The sequence below is a fragment of the Lissotriton helveticus genome, chromosome 3_1, assembly GCF_964261635.1.
Source record: "Lissotriton helveticus chromosome 3_1, aLisHel1.1, whole genome shotgun sequence".
Classification (NCBI taxonomy): Eukaryota; Metazoa; Chordata; class Amphibia; order Caudata; family Salamandridae; genus Lissotriton; species Lissotriton helveticus.
Genome location: NC_136061.1, coordinates 632,314,691 through 632,335,277, shown reverse-complemented (window position 1 = coordinate 632,335,277; position 20,587 = coordinate 632,314,691). Strand labels below are relative to the sequence as shown.

General features: G+C 39.8%; 1 protein-coding gene across 2 annotated transcripts in view; it reads right to left on the bottom strand.

Moving 5' to 3' along the window:
• KCNQ4 (potassium voltage-gated channel subfamily Q member 4) overlaps window positions 1–20,587 on the bottom strand; it is a 1,096,614-nt gene that overhangs the window by 480,265 nt on the left and 595,762 nt on the right. For both annotated transcript variants that reach the window (XM_078680638.1, XM_078680639.1), the window contains exon 2: window positions 19,741–19,831. In XM_078680638.1, the coding sequence (XP_078536764.1) occupies window positions 19,741–19,831 (91 nt within the window). The remainder of the gene's footprint in view (window positions 1–19,740; window positions 19,832–20,587) is intronic.

The following is a 20,587-nucleotide window of genomic DNA, read 5'->3' as shown; positions in this document are numbered from 1 at the left end:
TAATTTTGATATACATTTTTCAAATGACAACAAGAAAATGGGAAAATTCGTGCCATATTGACGTTGTTGAGAACTATTCAAAGTACCCATTTATGTTTGGAAAAGTTTAGCGAATGCTGCATTTGATTGGAATAATTCCAAATGCAACATTTACAAAAAGTATGAAAAGTACAATAGTTACTGTGAGGAAAATTTGATAATTTGTGGTTTGTACTGCACACTCTTCAAAAGCAGTAGGAAGTAAAACAACAGTGCAAAAATTTGATAAGTAGGACTTTTTTATTTCGATCTCTATCATGTCTGTTATTTTTTTTTTCTCCACAAAACCCTCATTTGCAAAATTTCCCCAATAGATTCTAAATAGACAGTTATGGCAATTGCATGCAGTTGGTTGGATTTTGGAGACAAAATACTCCAATTTTACACACCTTCCTTCTTCACGAAGCGAGCCGAGAGTATCACGTGCACTACTGTTTTGTAGCATATTTGTGTCGGATTCCAGAGGAATATTCTCTGCTACCCTGGTGATATGACTATTATGCAACAATTCACCCGCGTTGTAGCGCAAACTTTGTGTATACATTCTGACAAGTGCCTAGTGTGTGACTTTATCTGCATAAGAACACCCTCGAATTTGCATTATTCTTTAATATCTCTCTCTCAGTCTTTTAGTGGGGGTTCCCTTCTGAACAACCAAATACCACGTGGGCAACAAAGATAAACTCGCTTTCATGATCAGTGAAGCCATCAAATTTATGAGCACACATTATTCATTTTCCACCTGCTTCAGAGAGTGTAAAATCAGTGCACTGCTTGAAAGTGTCATGTTGCCTACACACTTCCTGCTCCCAAACACAGTAGTCAGTGGAGGACTGGTCTATCTACAGGCCAAAAAGTTGCAGAGGTGTCAGTTGGATGTCAGGCTACCTCACACATGAGGCTCACTGCCCCATCTACTAGAACTTTTCAAAGGCACAGCCAAGGATGTCCTGGGGTCAGGTCCTCCAGTGGAATCCAAGAGTGACTGCCAAGCAGTTTTGGAGGGACCCTGGCATAGTCTTCCTGTCTGGAGAACAATTGAGATTTCATTCTCGTTGCGACCAACTTCGGACCTGGAGCTGTTCATTTTATTGAGGTAGATTGAAGCTAAATAAAACGAGCACTGGCAATGGCAATTGGTCTAGCTTTAAATTAATGTTGTATGTCAATGTAGAGCATTCCATGTTGATAGTATGAGAATGGATCTGTATTTGTGTTGAAGCGAAGAACTGCAGGAGAATATTGCTGTAAGTTAAAAGGTCAAGTGACAGTTGCACTGTCAAGCCATACCTGAAACCCATGCAGGTTAATTACTGCCTTCCTCCCATCTGTGCTGCTGCCAGAGGAAAACAGCATAAATGATATAGTTATCTAAAACACTTTAATACCCTTCAGTGTCAAGTGTGTGCCCCTGAAAGTTCGAGCTCAGGCAGCTGGATAAATAACAAACTGATCACAGCTGTGTGGAAGGCAAGCACGTTTTTTGTGGCATCACAGTTTGTGTGTGTGTTTGGGTGTGTGTGCACCTGTGTTTGGGTGGGTGGGTGTGTGTGTGTGTGTGTGCCTCCTCCTGTGAAAGGTGGTGTTTAGGGTTCCAAGTGGGTGGGTGGGTGGGCACTATACCCTCTAAGGTGCGTTCCTGGTGGCTGCGCAGACAGGAATCAATCTCTGTGCACAGGGTACACTGTAGCGCACATTTTCAAGTACAGACCTTTATGGTCTAAGTGGAGAAATCCGGCAGAAGAGAAACGAAAACAAACCAGGCAAATTAAACCTGAAAAGCAATCATTTGCATCTGTGTATAGGATGGTCTCCATTGTGTTTGGCAGCATTCCACATTTATTGCCAATAGATCAGAACACAGACAAACGCTGTCAAATACGATGGAGATCACCAATTCCCAGATGCAAATGGTTGCTTTTAAATATTTCCATGGATGGCTGAAGTAACCACTCAGAAGTTGTAGTAGATAAAAGTATATTTATTCCAACCTTAAGGACACAAAGTTATCTCTCCATGAGCCAAGCTGAATCTGACTCCAGATTCCAATTACAACTAGAATGTAGAACATAGATAGAAGCAAAAAACAGAATATGAAAGAGGGTCTACAGGGGAATATATTTAGAGACCTATTTGCATCCTATCCCCTAATTTAACTAGCAACAAATACACGAGGGATACTAAAGGTCTGTACGTGGTTCAAACATGTCTGTTTGCTCAAAGATGGGTGCATGTAAAAGCTAAGTCAAGTGAGAAGAGAAAAGATATATAAAGAGAAATATATAGAGAAATATACCCATCAGCCCACCAGGTGGCGGAAACTCATCATCTGGGATTTTCATAAAACTGGTATCTGCTAGGTTACTCACTTAAGATATCGTGAGAAATCCTAGTAACAGATCCACCAGTAATGGAAGCCAAAAAGCTGTGGTACAGGTGCTGAGTGGGAAGAAGTTGCAGTGCTCAAAAAGTGTATAAACCAATAATGAAAAATGTGAAAATTAAAATTGCCTAGTGTGGTGCCAAGAAATGACTTTATTAGAGAGGCCACCACAATGGCAAGGTTAAAAAACAGAGTGTAGATAGTGCTAACAAATACTACTATCAATCGATGGAACTGGTCGACATGTTTCAGCCAAGGAATGGCTTTCTTCAGGACCTAATGATGTTACAACACTACTGCAACAAGTGAGGACAGAATAGATATTATCTATCCACAAAACAAAACAAAAGTGTACCATGCAAAAAACTGGTAGCCTACCGTATATTTAATATTGAGTAGTAGGACAATGGAGACATGGTCACAAAAATTCTCACCTGTAGAAATTACAAATACATACAGATACAATTTTATGGAGAGAGCAGAGGTTATGTGAACATAAACATGTAATGGCCTATGATCAAATCTTGATTCATCCTTATATTTCATTTTTTTTAAAAACTCACCCAAACGTTTGATGGGGAAAAGCCTCACCTCGCCTGGCACTCGCTCAGGTTGAGAGGCCCTGCGATAGCGATCTTAGCAAACCAAAAGAACTGATGATCGACTGCAATTAATTAGGTCAAATATTGAGGATTGGGCTAGTGCGAATCACACTAGATGTAGGAGATTGCAAACTAGCGTAGAACGAGGATCCATACATCAAAGATGTGGATATGATACTATCAGTGGTAGTTTGTATCCCACAGATAGGAGGAAAACAAATGCCTCTAGATAGAAAGAATCTCAAGATGAATAAAGAGAAATCCATGCTGCACAAGTGGAGAAGCAATAAAGTCCTCCTAAAAGGTCAAAAAAGATCCCAAACAGCAGTCCTCAAAGGTTCGGCGTGGAACCGTAGCGCCAAACGAAATGGCCACCCAACTGTCCGTCGGTACCTCCGGCTTAAACTGAGCCGAGGGGAAGGTGTCGGCACAGGTGGTGCGGCAGTTTAAGAAAGGAGACTGCGGACCAGAGAGGAGACAATGCTCCTCCTTTCTGATTGGTAAGCCACAAAGAACCGGAAACCGGAAGTTAATGTCAAACGCTCCGGTATTCCGCGCGGCTTAGTGGGGGCAACATAGACTCGTACCAAAAGACGGGACCGTTCTCGCAAGTGTGTCAAGATAGCAAAAAGGGATCTCACGTAATTGATTACATCTTGGCTCACTGTCAGAAGGAATAATAAATGAATAAACTGCTCAAAATACGAACAGATGGGTCACAAATCAGAGTGGAAATCATGAATTCCCGAACCTCATTGGACTGCGGACCAAAGAGGACACAAAGTTCCTTCTTTCTGATTGATTGGCCACAAAAAAACGGAAACCGGAAGTTAGTGTCAATCGCTCCGGTATTCCGCGCGGTTTAGTAAGAGCAACATAGACTCGTACCGAGAAAAGGGACCGTTCTCGCAAGTGTATCAAGATGGCACAAGGGTCTCACACATTGATTACGTCTCGGCTCAATGTCAGAAAAATGATAATAGATAAGTGAACTGCTCAGAATGTTAACAGATGGGTCACGAATCAGGGTGGCAATCATGACTTCCCGAATCTCATTGGTTAGCAGGAAAGCTCAATTATGATTCGTCACAAGTGTTTCCGAAGGAAGAAGCAATTGTATACACTGTATATCAGCGTCCAACGGGCTACGCAATCTTCCAAAAGTTTGTAAAAACGGCTAAACAGGGGAAGGCCTGATATATAAGTAAAGTGATAATGTCGGCTCCCTGCCAAAAACAAGCACCCATATGGATCACGCAAGTCAGGTCAAATGAGTAGTAACACAATGATGAAAAACAAGGATTCCCGTGTGTCATTGGCCCTCAGGAACTGGTGCAACTCAAAAACTATTTGGCTCGAGGTAAACCTAAGATGTATGTTTACATATCTCGTGGGCCATATCAGAGCAGTAACCATTAGATCTGAATCCATGGGATATCGTCGTTCAACCCATACATGTCGCACTTCAATTTAAAAATCCATTTCTGTTCTTTGATAAACAGATAGCGAGAAATATCATTGACATGTTTGGGAATGAACGGTTGCTCAAGGACCACCAACTTCATTTCTTCAGCAGTGTGTTTCATGGTCAAGAAATGGTTGGTTAACCGTGTGGCCTGTCTGTTACGCCTAATAGTGCTTTTGTGCTCAAGGATTCTGAGCTTGACCTTCCTGGAAGTCATCCCAATATAGCGGAGGGAGCAAGGGCATGTAATTAAATAGATCACCCTCTCGCTATTGCAGTTGGTATGACGCTTGAGCTTCCATGGGCGCTGTGTGCCTATATCAACTGTCAGGGTCCTCTCCGTCTGTGGACACACAGAACAGGAGGCATTTGTTTTCCTCCTATCTGTGGGATACAAACTACCACTGATAGTATCATATCCACATCTTTAATGTATGGATCCTCGTTCTACGCTAGTTTGCAATCTCCTACATCTAGTTCCTCACATCTAGTGTGATTCGCACTAGCCCAATCCTCAAAATTTGATCTATTTAATTGCAGTCGATCATCAGTTCTTTTGGTTTGCTGAGATCGCTTTTTTTTTATGTTCATCATGCACTAGAGATAGTTTCAAGAGAGATGATTAAATATGGGAGCCTACTTATTAACGTCTTGTATGAAATGGATGTTTCTTTTTCCCCCCTTTTTTCCCATCTCTCCAGAGCGGGGCCTCTCAACCTGAGCGAGTTCCAGGCGAGGTGAGGCTTTTCCCCATCAAACGTTTGGGTGAGTTTAAAAAAAAAAAAATGAAATATAAGGATGAATCAAGATTTGATCATAGGCCATTACATGTTTATGTTCACATAACCTCTGCTCTCTCCATAAAATTGTATATGTATGTATTTGTCTTTTCTACAGGTGAGAATTTTTGTGACCATGCCTCCATTGTCCTACTACTCAATATTAAATATACGGTAGGCTATCATTTTTTGCATGGTACACTTTTGTTTTGTTTTGTGGATAGATAATATCTATTCTGTCCTCACTTGTTGCAGTAGTGTTGTAACATCATTAGGTCCTGAAGGAAGCCATTCCTTGGCTGAAACATGTCGACCAGTTCCATTGATTGATAGTAGTATTTGTTAGCACTATCTACACTCTGTTTTTTAACCTTGCCATTGTGGTGCCCTCTCTAATAAAGTCATTTCTTGGCACCACACTAGGCAATTTTAATTTTCACATTTTTCATTATTTGCTTATACACTTTTTGAGCACTGCAACTTCTTCCCACTCACCACCTGTACCACAGCTTTTTGGCTTCCATCACTGGTGGATCTGTTACTAGGATTTCTCACAATATCTTAAGTGAGTAACCTAGCAGATACCAGTTTTATGAAAATCCCAGATGATGAGTTTCCGCCACCTGATGGGCTGATGGGTATATTTCTCTATATATTTCTCTTTATATATCTTTTCTCTTCTCACTTGACTTAGCTTTTACATGCACCCATCTTTGAGCAAGCAGACATTTTTGAGCCACGTACAGACCTTTAGTATCCCTTGTGTATTTTTTGAACATAGATAGAACACAGAATACACAAACGGAAGTTCTAACTTCCAAGCTACCTAAACTTATGCATGTTACATAGAATATATAAATATATAAATACTACACATCTTTTCCCTTTAAAAGAAAATAACAACTATTCACACACTAAATCATTAAAACGAGAAGGTTTCTTAATGATCCTTCCACATGAAGTCTTTTGATTATCAAATGTTGAACAACTTTCAAAAGACAAAGAGGTTTCACTGAGATCAGGTTGAGGCAAATCTTGATAAACAACCTGAAAATCAGAAGAAACTCCATCATTAGAAATAGATCTACAATTCTCTTGTTCAGAGATTGAAGTGTCAGAAGTTTGAGAACAATTAGATTCTGAACATACATCATAATCCAACATCCACCAAAACATTTTTTGAGAAGGAGCATCAATAAAATCATGAGTTGAATTTTTACTAATAGTCAGGCGGTTAATGTGCCAAACTTCACCATTGTCAAGAACTACAGTATTATAATTTATTTTGGTAATTTTATGAGGTTCGCTAAACCTGCTAATTCCTTTAGGATTGTTCTTAGCAAGTTTGATATGGACCCATTGACCAACAGACAGATTACAAGGTTTACAACCATGCTTCATGTCAAAATAAGCCTTATTCTTAGATTGAGATGTTTCAATATTTTGTTTGATATTATCCCAATCAGAATGAACACACTTACTTCTGTTCATCCAACTAGGATTTTCTTTTGAAAATGGAATCCTGCCTCTAATTATGGAAAAGGGACTGCAACCTAAAGAAGGATGATTAGTAACCCTATATGACCAAGTCATTTTCATCAATTCATTTTCCCAAGACAAATTAGACTTGTTTGAAAGTTGAATGATGCCTTTGATAGTTATGTTAATTCTTTCTATCACACTATTTCCACTGAGATTATAAAGTGCAGTACATTTTTTTACAAATCCATAAGAGCGTAAATACTGTACCATTTGTTAGATTTAAATAGGACTCCATTGTCTGTAAGTATATATGCAGGAAAACCCTCCCTAAGAAACACGGAATCGAACAGAAGTAGAGTTTACATGTTCTTCAAACCTTAACTCAAACCATTTTGAAAATATATCCAGTAGAACAATGATATATTTAGTGGAACCATCCTGCCAAGAAATAGGGCCCATGAAGTCTAAAGCAATCTCTTGCCAAGTAGAATTTGGACAATGAAAAGGAAAAGAAGGAGGATTAAGTATTTTAAGAGATTTAACTGCAACTTCACAATTGACACATTTTCTAACAAATCGCTCTACAGCAACATCAGATCCAGGCCACCAATGTAAAGCTTTAAGTCTTTGCGTAGTAGGTGTGATACCAGAATGGCCCTCATGACACAAGCTGATAATTTTCTTCCTCAAAGACAAAGGAGGTACAACTTTATCACCTCTCAGCAAAAACTGATCATTGATACATAATTCATTTCTTACTTCCCAGAATCCCGAGTTCATCTGAAATATTCTTCTATCCACAGCATGCCAACCGTTAGTAACTTTAGATTTAACATCAAGAAGATTTCCAACCTCATTTTCGGCCTTAGACCATTCAGACCGTTCAATACAACCTTGAAATCCATCAACATAAGAAACACTTGCCACAGAAAATTCATTCCAAGAATTGCCATCAATCTCAATTAAAGGTAAAGCCATCCTGCTTAAAAAATCAGCAGTTCTGTTTTTAACACCAGGAACATACTTTATAGTATACAAAAAATCTTGGAGTCTCATTGAAAGCTTAGCAATTCTAGAAGTGGCTTTTGATAATCCATCAGTGGTAAGAAGTTTAGCTAACGGTTTATGATCTGACCTTAAAACAAAATGCCTTCCCCATAAAAAATTTCTAAAATGTTCTAATGCCCAAACGCAGGCCAAAGTTTCTCTCTCGATTACTGAGTACTTCTCTTCTGAAGGAGATAAAGACCTAGAAGCAGAGGCAATGACCACCTCTTTATGATCATCACCAGTTTGTGTAAGCACAGCACCTAATCCTTTTGAGCTAGCATCAGTCGTGACAAATGTATCAGCTGACGGATCAAAACCTTGAAGACATGGAGCTTTGCTGATAGAATATTTGATAGATAGAAAAGCTTGTTGACACTCAGAAGACCAATCAAAACTAACCCTGTTCTTTACAAGAGACCTCATAGGATGGGTTTTCTCAGAAAAGTTCTCAACAAACTTTCAGTAGATCTCTGCTAAGCCCAAAAATGATCACAAATCATCTTTGGATTTAGGAGAAGGTGCATTAACAATAGCATTAATGAGTTTAGATTTTGGTTTGATACCATCAGAACTTACTTCATGGCCTAAATATGTCACACTGCGCTCCGCAAATTTGCATTTTGAAATTTCACAAGTTAAACCTTTGTTCATTAAAACATTGAAAACATTTCTTAATCTTCCATCATGTTCAGATTTGTCACGGCCCATTACAAGAATGTCGTCCTAAAAGAAAGTAATACCCGGCATAGCACCAAATAACTCATTCATTAATCTTTGAAATACTGCAGACGAAGAAGCAAACCCAAAAGGCATTCTACAAAATTGGTAACACCCAAAAGGAGTTCAAAAGGAAGTAAGGCTTCTGCAAGAAGGATGTAGGGCAATTTGGTGATATGCCGCGGAAAGATCAATTGTAGAAAACCATTTTGACACTCTGGTCATAGAAAGCATCTCATCTATTCTCGGGAGAGGAAATTGATCTACAATAATATTCTTATTAAGATTCCTGAGATTCACACATAATCGAATTTTTCCATTGTCACGTCTGGCAACAACCAACGGAGAAATCCATTCAGACACTTCAATGGGCTCAATAATTCCTGAATCTTGTAGCTTTTTTAATTCAAATTTGACTTCTTCTCTTACGATCAAAGGTATATTTCGTGCTTTGTAGATTTTGGGAATAGCAGAAGGTTTAACCCTAATAAGATGAGTAAAACCTTTCAGTTTGCCAATTTCTCCATTGAACACTTCTTTGAAATCTCTTAAAACCCATTTTTTGTTTCTTCACCATCACAAGACACCAAAACTTGTTCAGGACTATTGGGATCAAACATTATATTAAGAGCTTTCTGATCTTTCTATCCTAAAACTGAAGGACCATCATGGACAATATAAAGTTTGCAAAGTGCTTGTCTTCCTTTAAACTGAAATTTAAGTAAACGAAAACCAATCATATTAATTTCTTCACCTGTAAAACTCTCAGGGTTAATATCAGAGAGTTCTAAATGTGAACCTAAAGCACTTATCATTCCAAAAAGAACGTGCAATTATCGTAAAAGGAGATCCTGAATCCGCAGCAACCTGTAAAGGAATACCACCAAAATTAATAGTACACATAGGTTTGCTTTTATCTGAGTCTATGATATTGAGGACAACCTTTTTCAAACTGGAAGTAGATGTCGAATAAATTTGAGCATCATCAGAAGAATCAGAATTTTCTGTAAGACAAGCAACTTGGTTAAATTTCTTATTTTTCTTTCTATTGCAAACTTTAGCCAAATGACCTACAACCCCGCAATTAAGGCATTTAGAAGATCTAGTATAACATTTTTCGGAACTAGCATTGTGCTTGGTGCTGCCACATCTATAGCAAGCAAGTTATACACTTTTCCTCACGGTTTGGAAGTAGTTTTAGCAGAAGACTTGTGGTGGTCAGAACGATTTTCTTGTGAAGAACTTGAATTAATTTTTCCTTTAGATTTGGAAGATACTAAATTCACTGAAGATTTTTCTGTATTACCTGAGATGGCTTTCGCACTTCTATCTGAAAGTTCAGCTTTCTTAACTAGAGTGATTATATCTTTGAGACATGCATCTCCTTCAATCCAAAGTTTATCTTGAATATTCTTATTCTTTTGACAAACCACAAGTTAATTCCCTATCATTTCGTCATGGAGTGTTTCAAATTTACAAGAGATAGATAGAGTTTTTAGACAAGAGACATAACCCTCAATAGACTCGTTGGACTGTTGTTTCCTTTTGTAAAAAGTACATCTCAAGGTTGCCACACAAACAATGGGAGAAAAATAATTGTCTAAATCTAGAATTGCGCATTTAAAAATATCAACATCGCCAGCTCTATCCGCTTTTTGCATCTGATTGTATACTCTTAAGCCTTCAGGTCCTAGACAATGCATTAGTATTCTTTTTTTTCTTTCTGGTGAAAGAATACCACTATTGTCTTCTAATGTAGCGATGTAATTAAGTAAATATTCCTTCCAGTCAGCCCATTTTACAACAGGTTCACCAGGGATAGTGAGAAATTCTTTAGGTGTATTCAAATTAATTCTCATAACTAAATTATTGACAACATTTGAAGGAGTTGAAGATTTTCAGAGCCTCTTCATTGTTATTTCAGAAATGCAAAAAAGAAAATAAGTAAAAAGTACATTTTCTAAACTTTATGTGTGACTGGCTAGTACCAAATAACTGTAGAAAAACTGAAGAAGTAGTTGTGTAGAAATATTATTATAAATTATAAGTTCTAAATTATTTTGCTTCAAACTTACGAAAAAATGCAGGTATTTTGTTTATAAATACCGCTTTTAATGATGTCGTCTGATTTCCACAAAGAAATGGTGCTAAATAGTGCTGAATAATCGCCGCTATACTTGTCGCTTGAAACTTGTGAAGAAAATATGCTGTGTAGTGTATAAATACTGTTACCAACTTACGAAGAGAAGTTGCTAAGTAACCAGTGTCACAAAATGGCGGCACGTAGAGGTCACGTAGCGTGCCCCGGAAAGGTATCCAGCACAGGAACGTTGATGCAGAAGAATGTTGGTGAGTGCGATTCGTTTTTTTTGTTTATAAAATGCAGGTAACGGTATTTCACCAACTGAACCAAAGAGTTATTAAAATTAGGTGAAACCCAAAGAAACAAGTTAAAAAACAAATCACCCGGAATCCTGAAGGTGTTGCACTCACATCACTGAATAGTAGAAATTTCGAAGAGATCCGGTCCGCTGTCCGTTGGCATCTACAATAGGGAAGCCGTCTTCACAGAATACCAAGGATGAAAATAGGAAAACGCGGGTGTGGGTCCTGGGTTGGTTCAATATCCTCTGATCCTCCGTCGCCAAATTTCTGAAGAAACCACTCAGAAGTTGTAGTAGATAAAAGTATATTTATTCCAACCTTAAGGACACGAAGTTATCTCTCCATGAGCCAAGCTGAATCTGACTCCAGATTCCAATTACAACTAGAATGTAGAACATAGATAGAACACAGAATACACAAATGGAAGTTCTAACTTTCCAAACTATCTAAACTTATGCATGTTAAATAGAATATATAAATGCTACACTCGGCTTTTGCAGTGGCCCTCCCCATTAATTTGTTAGCTTGCCCACCTGTACAAAACATTGGGGTTTAATGACACAATCCCATGTTTAAAAAAAAACTATGTGGAAATGGAAATCTCACTGTAGTGTGCAGGGAGGTTGAAAGAAATCAGCATCTTTTGTCAGACCTCTGTGCATACAGTGTGGGATCTTGCACCTTAAAGCTTTATTTAGCTGGGCTGGTAGAAAAGTTCAGAATTTAACTGAGTTTTCAGTGCTCTAATGGCACATTTCCACATGTGTTTAACAGTACCACGTCCTCTTCACTGACATGTTTATTTCTAAAAACTTGGAGAGGGAGAGAATGTATAAGTATTTCTATGACATTGCAGCACAGTTTGGTATTACATATTATGACACTCCATAGATTTCCATTGTGGATCAGAGTCTAATTTAGTTTTGGAGTATTATGCTATCAGTAGCAAGCAGTTGACAGTTCTTATCCAGTCTGGTTTTTGGTAACTGGGTGAGACTGGAGTGCTACACCAAATTCCCCAATTTGATATGGATGCCCATTGCCCAGCAAATAATTGGTGCTGTACTTAGCTGACAATAGCAAGTGCTATTGGATGAAAGTATGACTGATTTTGCCTAAGCGAAATAGTGAGTAAAATAGACAGTGAGATGGAAAGTGAAGACGAGTGTGGGCCTTATCAAACATTTGTGCTACTGTAGATGCCTATGTTTGAACCCATAACTGCCATTTGCGTAGGGTGTACTAGGTAGCCGGTTTACAATTTGCACCCAGTTAGAAGTTGAAGTCTGCAGAATTAGGAACGAGTGCAAATTGTACATGATTTCACCCAGTCTGATGGGTGCAAGGCCTTATTTTGCACTCTAAGCACCAATTTGCACAAGATTATCCTTGGCATAAACTAAGGGTGCAAACCCATATCTCACACAGTTTGCATCAGAGCTGTAAACGCAGTTCAGGAACAAATGAAAATGTGCACATCAAACCACATTAGCCGCCATATGGGAATAAGGGCCTGAGTGAGCTAACGACTAAAAGACCATGGGAAAGTGTGAATCCATTACTGTGTTAGTGATAAGACAGAAAGCAAACAAGAGAGACTTAGAATAAGTAAAATACAGAATCTAGTGAAGTGAGTGAAATTGAAGCATGTCAGAGAGTTAGCGAACTAAGGCAGACACTTTAAGTTTGTCCTGCGGGAAGTGGTGTCGATTATTAAATATTAAAGATATTTTGCTAATTTGTTCGAGAACCAAAATTTTGAGAGCTGCCCACAAGCCTGCATTGGGTCGAAATGAATGTACACATTCTGCTGAGAAAAAAAAGACCATGGACCATGAACCATGCTGCACTGGTGTCTTATTTTTCTCTTTGAAGCCCAGCCCGTGAACCCCCTTCAAAATGGAAACATGAAAGTGCCCTTTGAAGTGATCTTTGTAAGCATAGAATGGTTTTGGTAAATATATGTCAAAATTTGGTTTAAGATGCACTATTGGACACCACAGGCCTTATTACGAGGCCAGTCGAACGAGCGTCTGACCGACATTGTTTAGGGAGTGGAACAGCCCAACAAGTAGAAGGTGGTTCTACTCCCGATATTATGATGTGACAACCAGTACGGCGGTCACAAACATAGCCTTTACCATTGCGGCTTGTACTGTGGCCCGGAAAAGAGTTGCAGCACAAGTTGCAATGGTAAAGGGTATGTTTCTAAACATCCATGCACTGTGTGCCAGGCACCGAGTAGAGACCTAGGGGTTACGGGTGCCCTGCTAGGGGCCCACAAAGTCACTTTCAGACATCCTTTCCATGTCACAAAGGCTGACATGGAAAGCCTGATGGAAAGGGACAGCCTAATCCCTACGGCGGTGTCTCCGCAGGCACCGTCTCCTTTGTAGAGATTAGGCCTCCTCCTGATGCCCCGACTGGATCCATGATCCTGTGGGATGTGGCGTCGGTCCCTCCGATGACATCTCTCTGTCTGCCGGAATCGTAATCCAGCGGTTGGACCGATGCCTTGGATGCCGGTGTCGTTTCATCCGACATCCTAATGAGGCCCAATGTTTTCAAAATTTTCTTGGGGTTCTCTCTTTGGTAAGGAAGGCAGGCTCACTGGCTTTGTTCGCTTAAATCCAGTTTGGGGCACTGTCCATACAGGCAGCAACTAGTGCCAGTGGGATAAGTGGTCTGTGTCAGTGGGAGAAGTGGACGGGGTGCCCTAAAGAAAAGTGGGCATGTGTGTGTTTTATGAATTAAGCATGGCATCTAAGGTTGAATTGGGACCCTGGACGTGTTGCATATTGTAAGAAGGTTCCGTAGGCATGTAGGTTCTTCAGTTGATCTTTATTAACATATAAGTAATAGCAGTACAGCAACAACACGATAGTACGTCCTCCGTCCTCCCTTCCAGTAACTGACTCCCCAGCATTCGCTCTTGCATACATTCCACGCATTCCACACGAGCACATGCACACACGCGCATACGGATACACACACGCACACAACACGAGACTCACACGCGCGCAACACCAACACGATACCACACACCCTCCTCCTCAGAAAAGCTAAGCACCCACACAGAATCAACCTAATCTATAATCAGCAAACCGGGCAGGCAACTTCCTTACTCTATCACCACGTCGGAGATACCCATCATCAACGCCAGAATGAGGGGAAGCAGGTCTAACATCACCAACGTCCTCAACACCATCACCAGGATCACAATCAGTACTACAACTACCAGTACCGCCACTGTTTGCATCACTAGATAACTCCAATTCTTTTGCAAAACCAAACTCATCACTCAGAAAATAGCCACTACAAGATCCACGATCATGATGTGCACCAGCCACACCACCCCTCTCATTACAAAAACTCAATTGACGAAAATTCCATCTTTTACCATCTTCTAATTCAACAGCACTACCAAAAACCTTAATCACTTTTAAAGGTTTGGACCATACACTTTCACCCTTCAACACTTTCTTGGGGTTTTTCACCCTGACCAACTGACCAATCCGAACTAAAGGCCAAGCTGGTTTACTACCATGGTGCCGCTGGTTGCGATCTTGATATTTCTTAACCTCGGTTCTGATTTCTTTATCAATATTTCCAGTGTCGTATTGCATTTTATTATTCCTTTTCCTTAACCACCAAGGCACCAACCCAGAGAAAGGTTTCCTGCCCCTCAATATCTCGAAGGGCGTTCTCCCTGTAGCTGAATGGGGGGTAACACGATAAGCAGTCAGTCTTTCTTGCAAGGCTTTCCTCCAAGGCAACCCTGCACTTAAAGCCAACTCAATTGCTTCCTTGACTACTCTGTTGAAGCGTTCAACTTGGCCGTTGCCTTCTGGGTGATATAATGAAGATCTAACATGTTTGATACCCATCACATGTAAAAACTCTTCCATCTTCTGTGACACAAATTGGGGACCATTGTCAGAAACTAATATTTCAGGAACACCCTCTCTAGAAAATACGTCTTCTAAAAACTCAATAACCACATCTGATGACATCCCACTTACCATCCTTACCTCGGGCCATTTAGAATAATAATCCACTAGTACAATGGCATAACATTCCGTAGATGATAAAGCAGAAAATGGTCCCATAAAATCAATAGCTACTTTTTGCCACGGATACTCAGGTAATTCAACCATGGTTAATGGTACATGTAATGGTTTAACTACTTTATCGCTAGTACAACAAATCTTGCAATCTCTTACTAGGCGGTCCACCATAGAATCTAACCCTGGCCACCAAAACCACTCCTTGACCCTTTTCTTCGAACTAGACATACCACCATGTCCTAAGTGGCTTCTCTCAGCAATAACCTTTCTTAAGCCCACAGGGGGAACGATCCTGTCGCCCCTTAGGATGATATCATTGGCTATACACAATTCATCTTTAATTTTGGAAAATGCAACACATTCACCACGTAAACTGGACTCCCTTGGCCAACCCTCAACGATAAAACGTTTAATCTCCTTCAGGACCATGTCTTTCTCCATCTCATTCATCCATGATGTCTCCGAGATACCGCTAATGGCATCCTGCATCCCAACAAGAAATACATCCTTAGTGGTGAATGCTACTTCACAATCAGTATTGGTTATAACCTCCTTGGAATCTGCATTGGGTAATCTGGATAATCCATCAGCAACTACATTATCTTTACCCGGGATATACTCTATGCTAAAATTAAACATCTGCAACTTTGAAGCTAATCGAGCCAACCTTGGAGTTAAGTTTTTTCCTCCCTCAGGTCTTAAAATATTCACCAATGGTTTGTGATCCGTACAAATTTTAAATTTCCTCCCCCAGACATACATTCGAAATCTTTCAGCTGCCCATGAAGCCGCCAATAACTCTTTCTCAATCACGGAATAGTTCCGCTCCGCTTGAGTCAAGGTGCGTGAAGCATATGCTACTACCCATTTTTCAGATTTAACTCGCTGGGAAAATACAGCACCAATTCCATAACCAGATGCATCCACAGATAATACACATTCAGCCGTTGGCACAAATGGTTTCAGACAAGGAGTGGTAACTATCTCCTTCTTCACTTCCTCAAAACATGTCTTTTGTTGCTCACCCCATGTAAATACTGCACCTCTTTTTAATAACAATCTCAAAGGTTCAACCTTTGAAGCATAGTTTTCAATAAAACGTGAATAAAACTCAGTGAGTCCAAGAAATGACATCAATTTCTCTTTGCTATTGGGCTCCGGGACAGCTAAGATAGCATCAACATGACTGATTTTAGGTCGGATCCCATCTTTAGATATCACATGTCCTAAATATTCAACTTCAGATTTTCCAAAAACACATTTCTCATTTTTTATGGTTAAACCACTCTTTCTCAACGCATCTAGAACCTCAAATAAACTTTTATCGTGACATTCTTTGTCTTTCCCATATATTAAAATGTCATCTTGAAAGACCTTGGCATTCTCAATGCCTTGTAAAACTCTGCACATTTCCCTTTGGAAAACAGCCGAAGCACTGGCGAGACCAAATGGCATTCGTTTGTACCTGAACATTCCTTCTGTAGTTATGAAGGCAGTACAATGTCTAGAATCATCATCTAATTCAATTTGATGGTACGCGCTGGTTAAGTCAATCTTGGAAAACCAAGATGAGCCACCAACAGATGATGTAAGCTCCTGCAGATTAGGAAGAGGGAATGTGTCCACCCAAATAGCTTCATTTAAACATCTTAGGTCTACGCACAGTCGTAAATCGCCATTAGATTTAAGCGAAATCACGACTGGCGAAACCCAATCTGAACTTTCCACAGGTTCAACAATGCCATCGCTACATAGTTTCTTAAGTATCTCACCTAATTTTTCCCTATAACTGATGGGAACATTCCTAAGTTTTTGTCGAATAGGACATGCGCCCTCTCTTAATATTATTTTATGTTTGAACCCAACCATTTTGCCAATCCCATTCGAAAACACATCAGGAAATTTTTCTTGTAAGTTTGAATAAGTATTATTCTGAATGCATTCATCTTGAATAGAATAAACAGGACATTCCCGTCTGGGGTCAATTATCATGCCTAAATCAAAAATGTGTGGCCACCCCAAAATAGTTGCACCTTTGTCGGCCACATAAATTTTACCCTGGCACGAATTACCACCAAAGATTATTACGGCAATTATGAACCCTTCTAAAGGTATTTTATGCCCAGTGTAACTACCAGGTCGTACATCAGGACCTAATAATGGTCTAGTAGGCCACAGAGATTTAAACAATTCCATGCCCATAATGGTGTACCATGCACAAGAGTCTACCATGACCTTTACCTCCAACCCATCAATAGTGACCAGGCATGACGGTAATTTTTTTTTTACCTTACTTGTTTCTTTAAAAGATTCATCCTGTATGCTACATACATCACCTACAACATAGAAAGCATCATCTTGGTTATTAGCATGAACACAATTAATGTCATCTTGTTCATCACTTTGTAAATAGTTAACTTTAGCTTTGAAATCTCGACAGACCTTAGTAAAGTGTCCCTTTTTTTTACGATTAGTGCAAATTTTGTCAAGAGCAGGACACCACTTATAATTAGCTAGATGCGTCAAAGATCCACATCTAAAACATGCAAACTTTTTTGATTCACCAGTTTTTACATAAGTTTTTTCATTCCCCTTTTTATTAAAGTAAGATGAATAACTAGTCCTACTATCGGTCTTGGGTTTATAACTATCAACCTTATTCACAGCATTGATAGATGCAGAATCACTATCATTTTTTTCATTTCTGACTTCACGAATGCATTGGTCATTTATTTCCACGCCTCTAGCGACTTCAATTGCATTCTTCAATGAAGTACTGCCAGACGACCATAATTTCTCCTGGATTTTTTTGGATTTAGTCTTCATAAGAATCTGGTCCCGCAAAACCTGATCATATGTGATGGTTTCAAATTCACAAGTGACTGCTAAACCCCTTAAGGCAGAAACAAATTGATCAATTGACTCATCGCTTTTTTGAGCCCTTGAATAAAACTTAAACCTTTCCATCACTACGTTAATTTTCCTTCCAAATCTTTCCTGCATCTGTTTAACAGCACACTGATAAGCGCCCATATCACCAGCATTTTCAATTTTTGGTAGATTTTTAAACTCCCTCAACCCTACAGCACCTAATCTATGTTTAAGTAGTGATACCTTCCTATCTTGAGACGGTTCTTCTTCATTTAACACTTCAACATAAGCCTCAAACATATCAATCCAAAGATCCCATGCAATAGGAGGTTCACCAGATTCCGCCAGAAAAAATGGAGGTGGATGAATTGAAGACATTATAACCACAATATAAGAGAAATATAATTTAACACTTGCAAAATAAAAGAAAAAAAATTTTCAATTACTTGCGCAAACAGTTCACCAAAGTCCAGGTTGATATGAAGTTCCACTTGTACAAAAAGTTCACCAAAGTTCAAGTAGTATGAGAGAAAAGATAAAAACGATTTTGTAATTGTAAAAAAAATAGTAAATAAGATATTACCCACAACGTAGAACTAACTGGATGGCCAGCGTTAATTTTACTTATAAACGCCGTGTATGTGTTTATTTATCTGAACATCTGAACACGTTGGTAAAATGTAGTGTTGAACGCGTTGCTCAATGTTGTTTTGATCGCGTTGCTAAGTTACTGCCTATCGCGTTACTCAGATGTTGTCTTGATCGCGTCGCTATGATACTCTGTTGACGCGTTAATGCGAGGAAAACACATCCAAAATGGCCACACGTTGTGCGTAGTACGTGATGACACTATCACGTGATGATGACGATCAACTACGGGAAGACTAGGAGATCAACTGCACGCGCAACTGTTCTTCACGAGTCATTCAGTTTAAAAGATGCATCAGACGTTGCAGTGGATAGTTTAAGGTAACTTCTTAATTTTCACAAAAAAGTTCAGCCAGAAGTTACTCACTGTTGTAGTTGAAAGTCTTTTAGAAGTAATCCGTTGGTTAGTAATTGATAGCAATAATATTCACTGGTCCAATAAGATTTAAAGGTAGAAAAAATTAAAAAAAAATCGATGTTGCTGCTGCGAATCCCGCTCGTCGCCATGTATTGTAAGAAGGTTCCGTAGGCATGTAGGTTCTTCAGTTGATCTTTATTAACATATAAGTAATAGCAGTACAGCAACAACACGATAGTACGTCCTCCGTCCTCCCTTCCAGTAACTGACTCCCCAGCATTCGCTCTTGCATACATTCCACGCATTCCACACGAGCACATGCACACACGCGCATACGGATACACACACGCACACAACACGAGACTCACACGCGCGCAACACCAACACGATACCACATTGCACACAGTACTTGGTGGGTAGATGGTTTAGAAGGGTATTCAGAGCAGAACATGAGAAGCTGAACCTGCGCTCTGGAGGTGTCGGCAGAAAGAAGCCTCGGTAGGGGACAAGCTGCAGTGAAGGAAAAGAGCATGTTAAATTTAACAAAACTCCTCTTTTGATCTTCTGTTGGACTGGCAAGATTGGATTATTGCATGAGATGCACTACACCCTCTCCAAAATGTCACTATTACTTTTTTGCCTTTGGATAATACAGTTTCAATACTAACATTTAAACATATATTTTACCATTTAGATTATTTGTGTAAGAAATTAAACTGTTCTTTCACCAAAGAGGCAGCAGGCTCGCTTGCATATTGGCACATAGTAAGCACCATTTGCGCACACACCTCAGAATAGTGTGCACAAAGACACTGCATTGCGGCTCACCAAACAAAATAAATAGAGAGAACATCGGTGGGTGGTAATGAACATAAGTTAAGGGCTCCTCCTTACCAGTATTAAGAGTCCCTCGTTGGCCAGGTGCTGATGCTCTGGGATGGTGGAGAAGACGGAAAGCACCAAGCAGCTGAAGACCAAGATGAATCTGAGGAGTAAAAGAGGAAGGAGAGGTTAGGAGAAGGCAGCTTGTGGGATGCTCAGGGCTCAGAGAGGGAGGTGGCCTCATGTCACGGTCATCCAAGCACACGCATACTGGGATCCCGCAGTCAGGTGTGGGCTCTGCAGCCAATGGGTGACCTCATGTCAAAGTTATCGATGCCCAAAGATCTTGCGAACAAACCTGGACTCCTTTGCTGAGGGTGGCCACATGTCAGAATTGTCCAAATATAAATATCCTACTATTCTGCCACCAAATTAGGATTTTCTCCTGCCAGACTAGTCACTGATGTAAACAGGAGTTAAGGGGTAACAGTAACACCAAAACTATTCAATTACCTTTGACACCCCGCAGTTATGTGGACCCTCTCGATGTGACCAGTCTGGATTATATTGTGTTGCTACTGAGCAACCTGCAGTTAGCAACGTGCAACTATGAGGTCACGTTTGGAACTATACGAGATTCGTCATAGAAGCCACGTCAAAGACATAGAAGTAGGACTAAAGGGGGTCACTCCTTGGTGACCAGGAGTTACTGGTACATTCTCTGTCCACTATGACCAGTCCCTAGCGACATGATGGTACATTGACTTGACATGTTAAAGGTTAGAAAACGCTCGACATTTTGAAACGTGTGATTTTGATGCAACATGGAAACCAGATAAAGCTGCACACAGTACTACAGGAGACTTGAAATGACTTGTTGTGGTATAGATACGGTTGTTAGGCGATTATGTCATAGCTC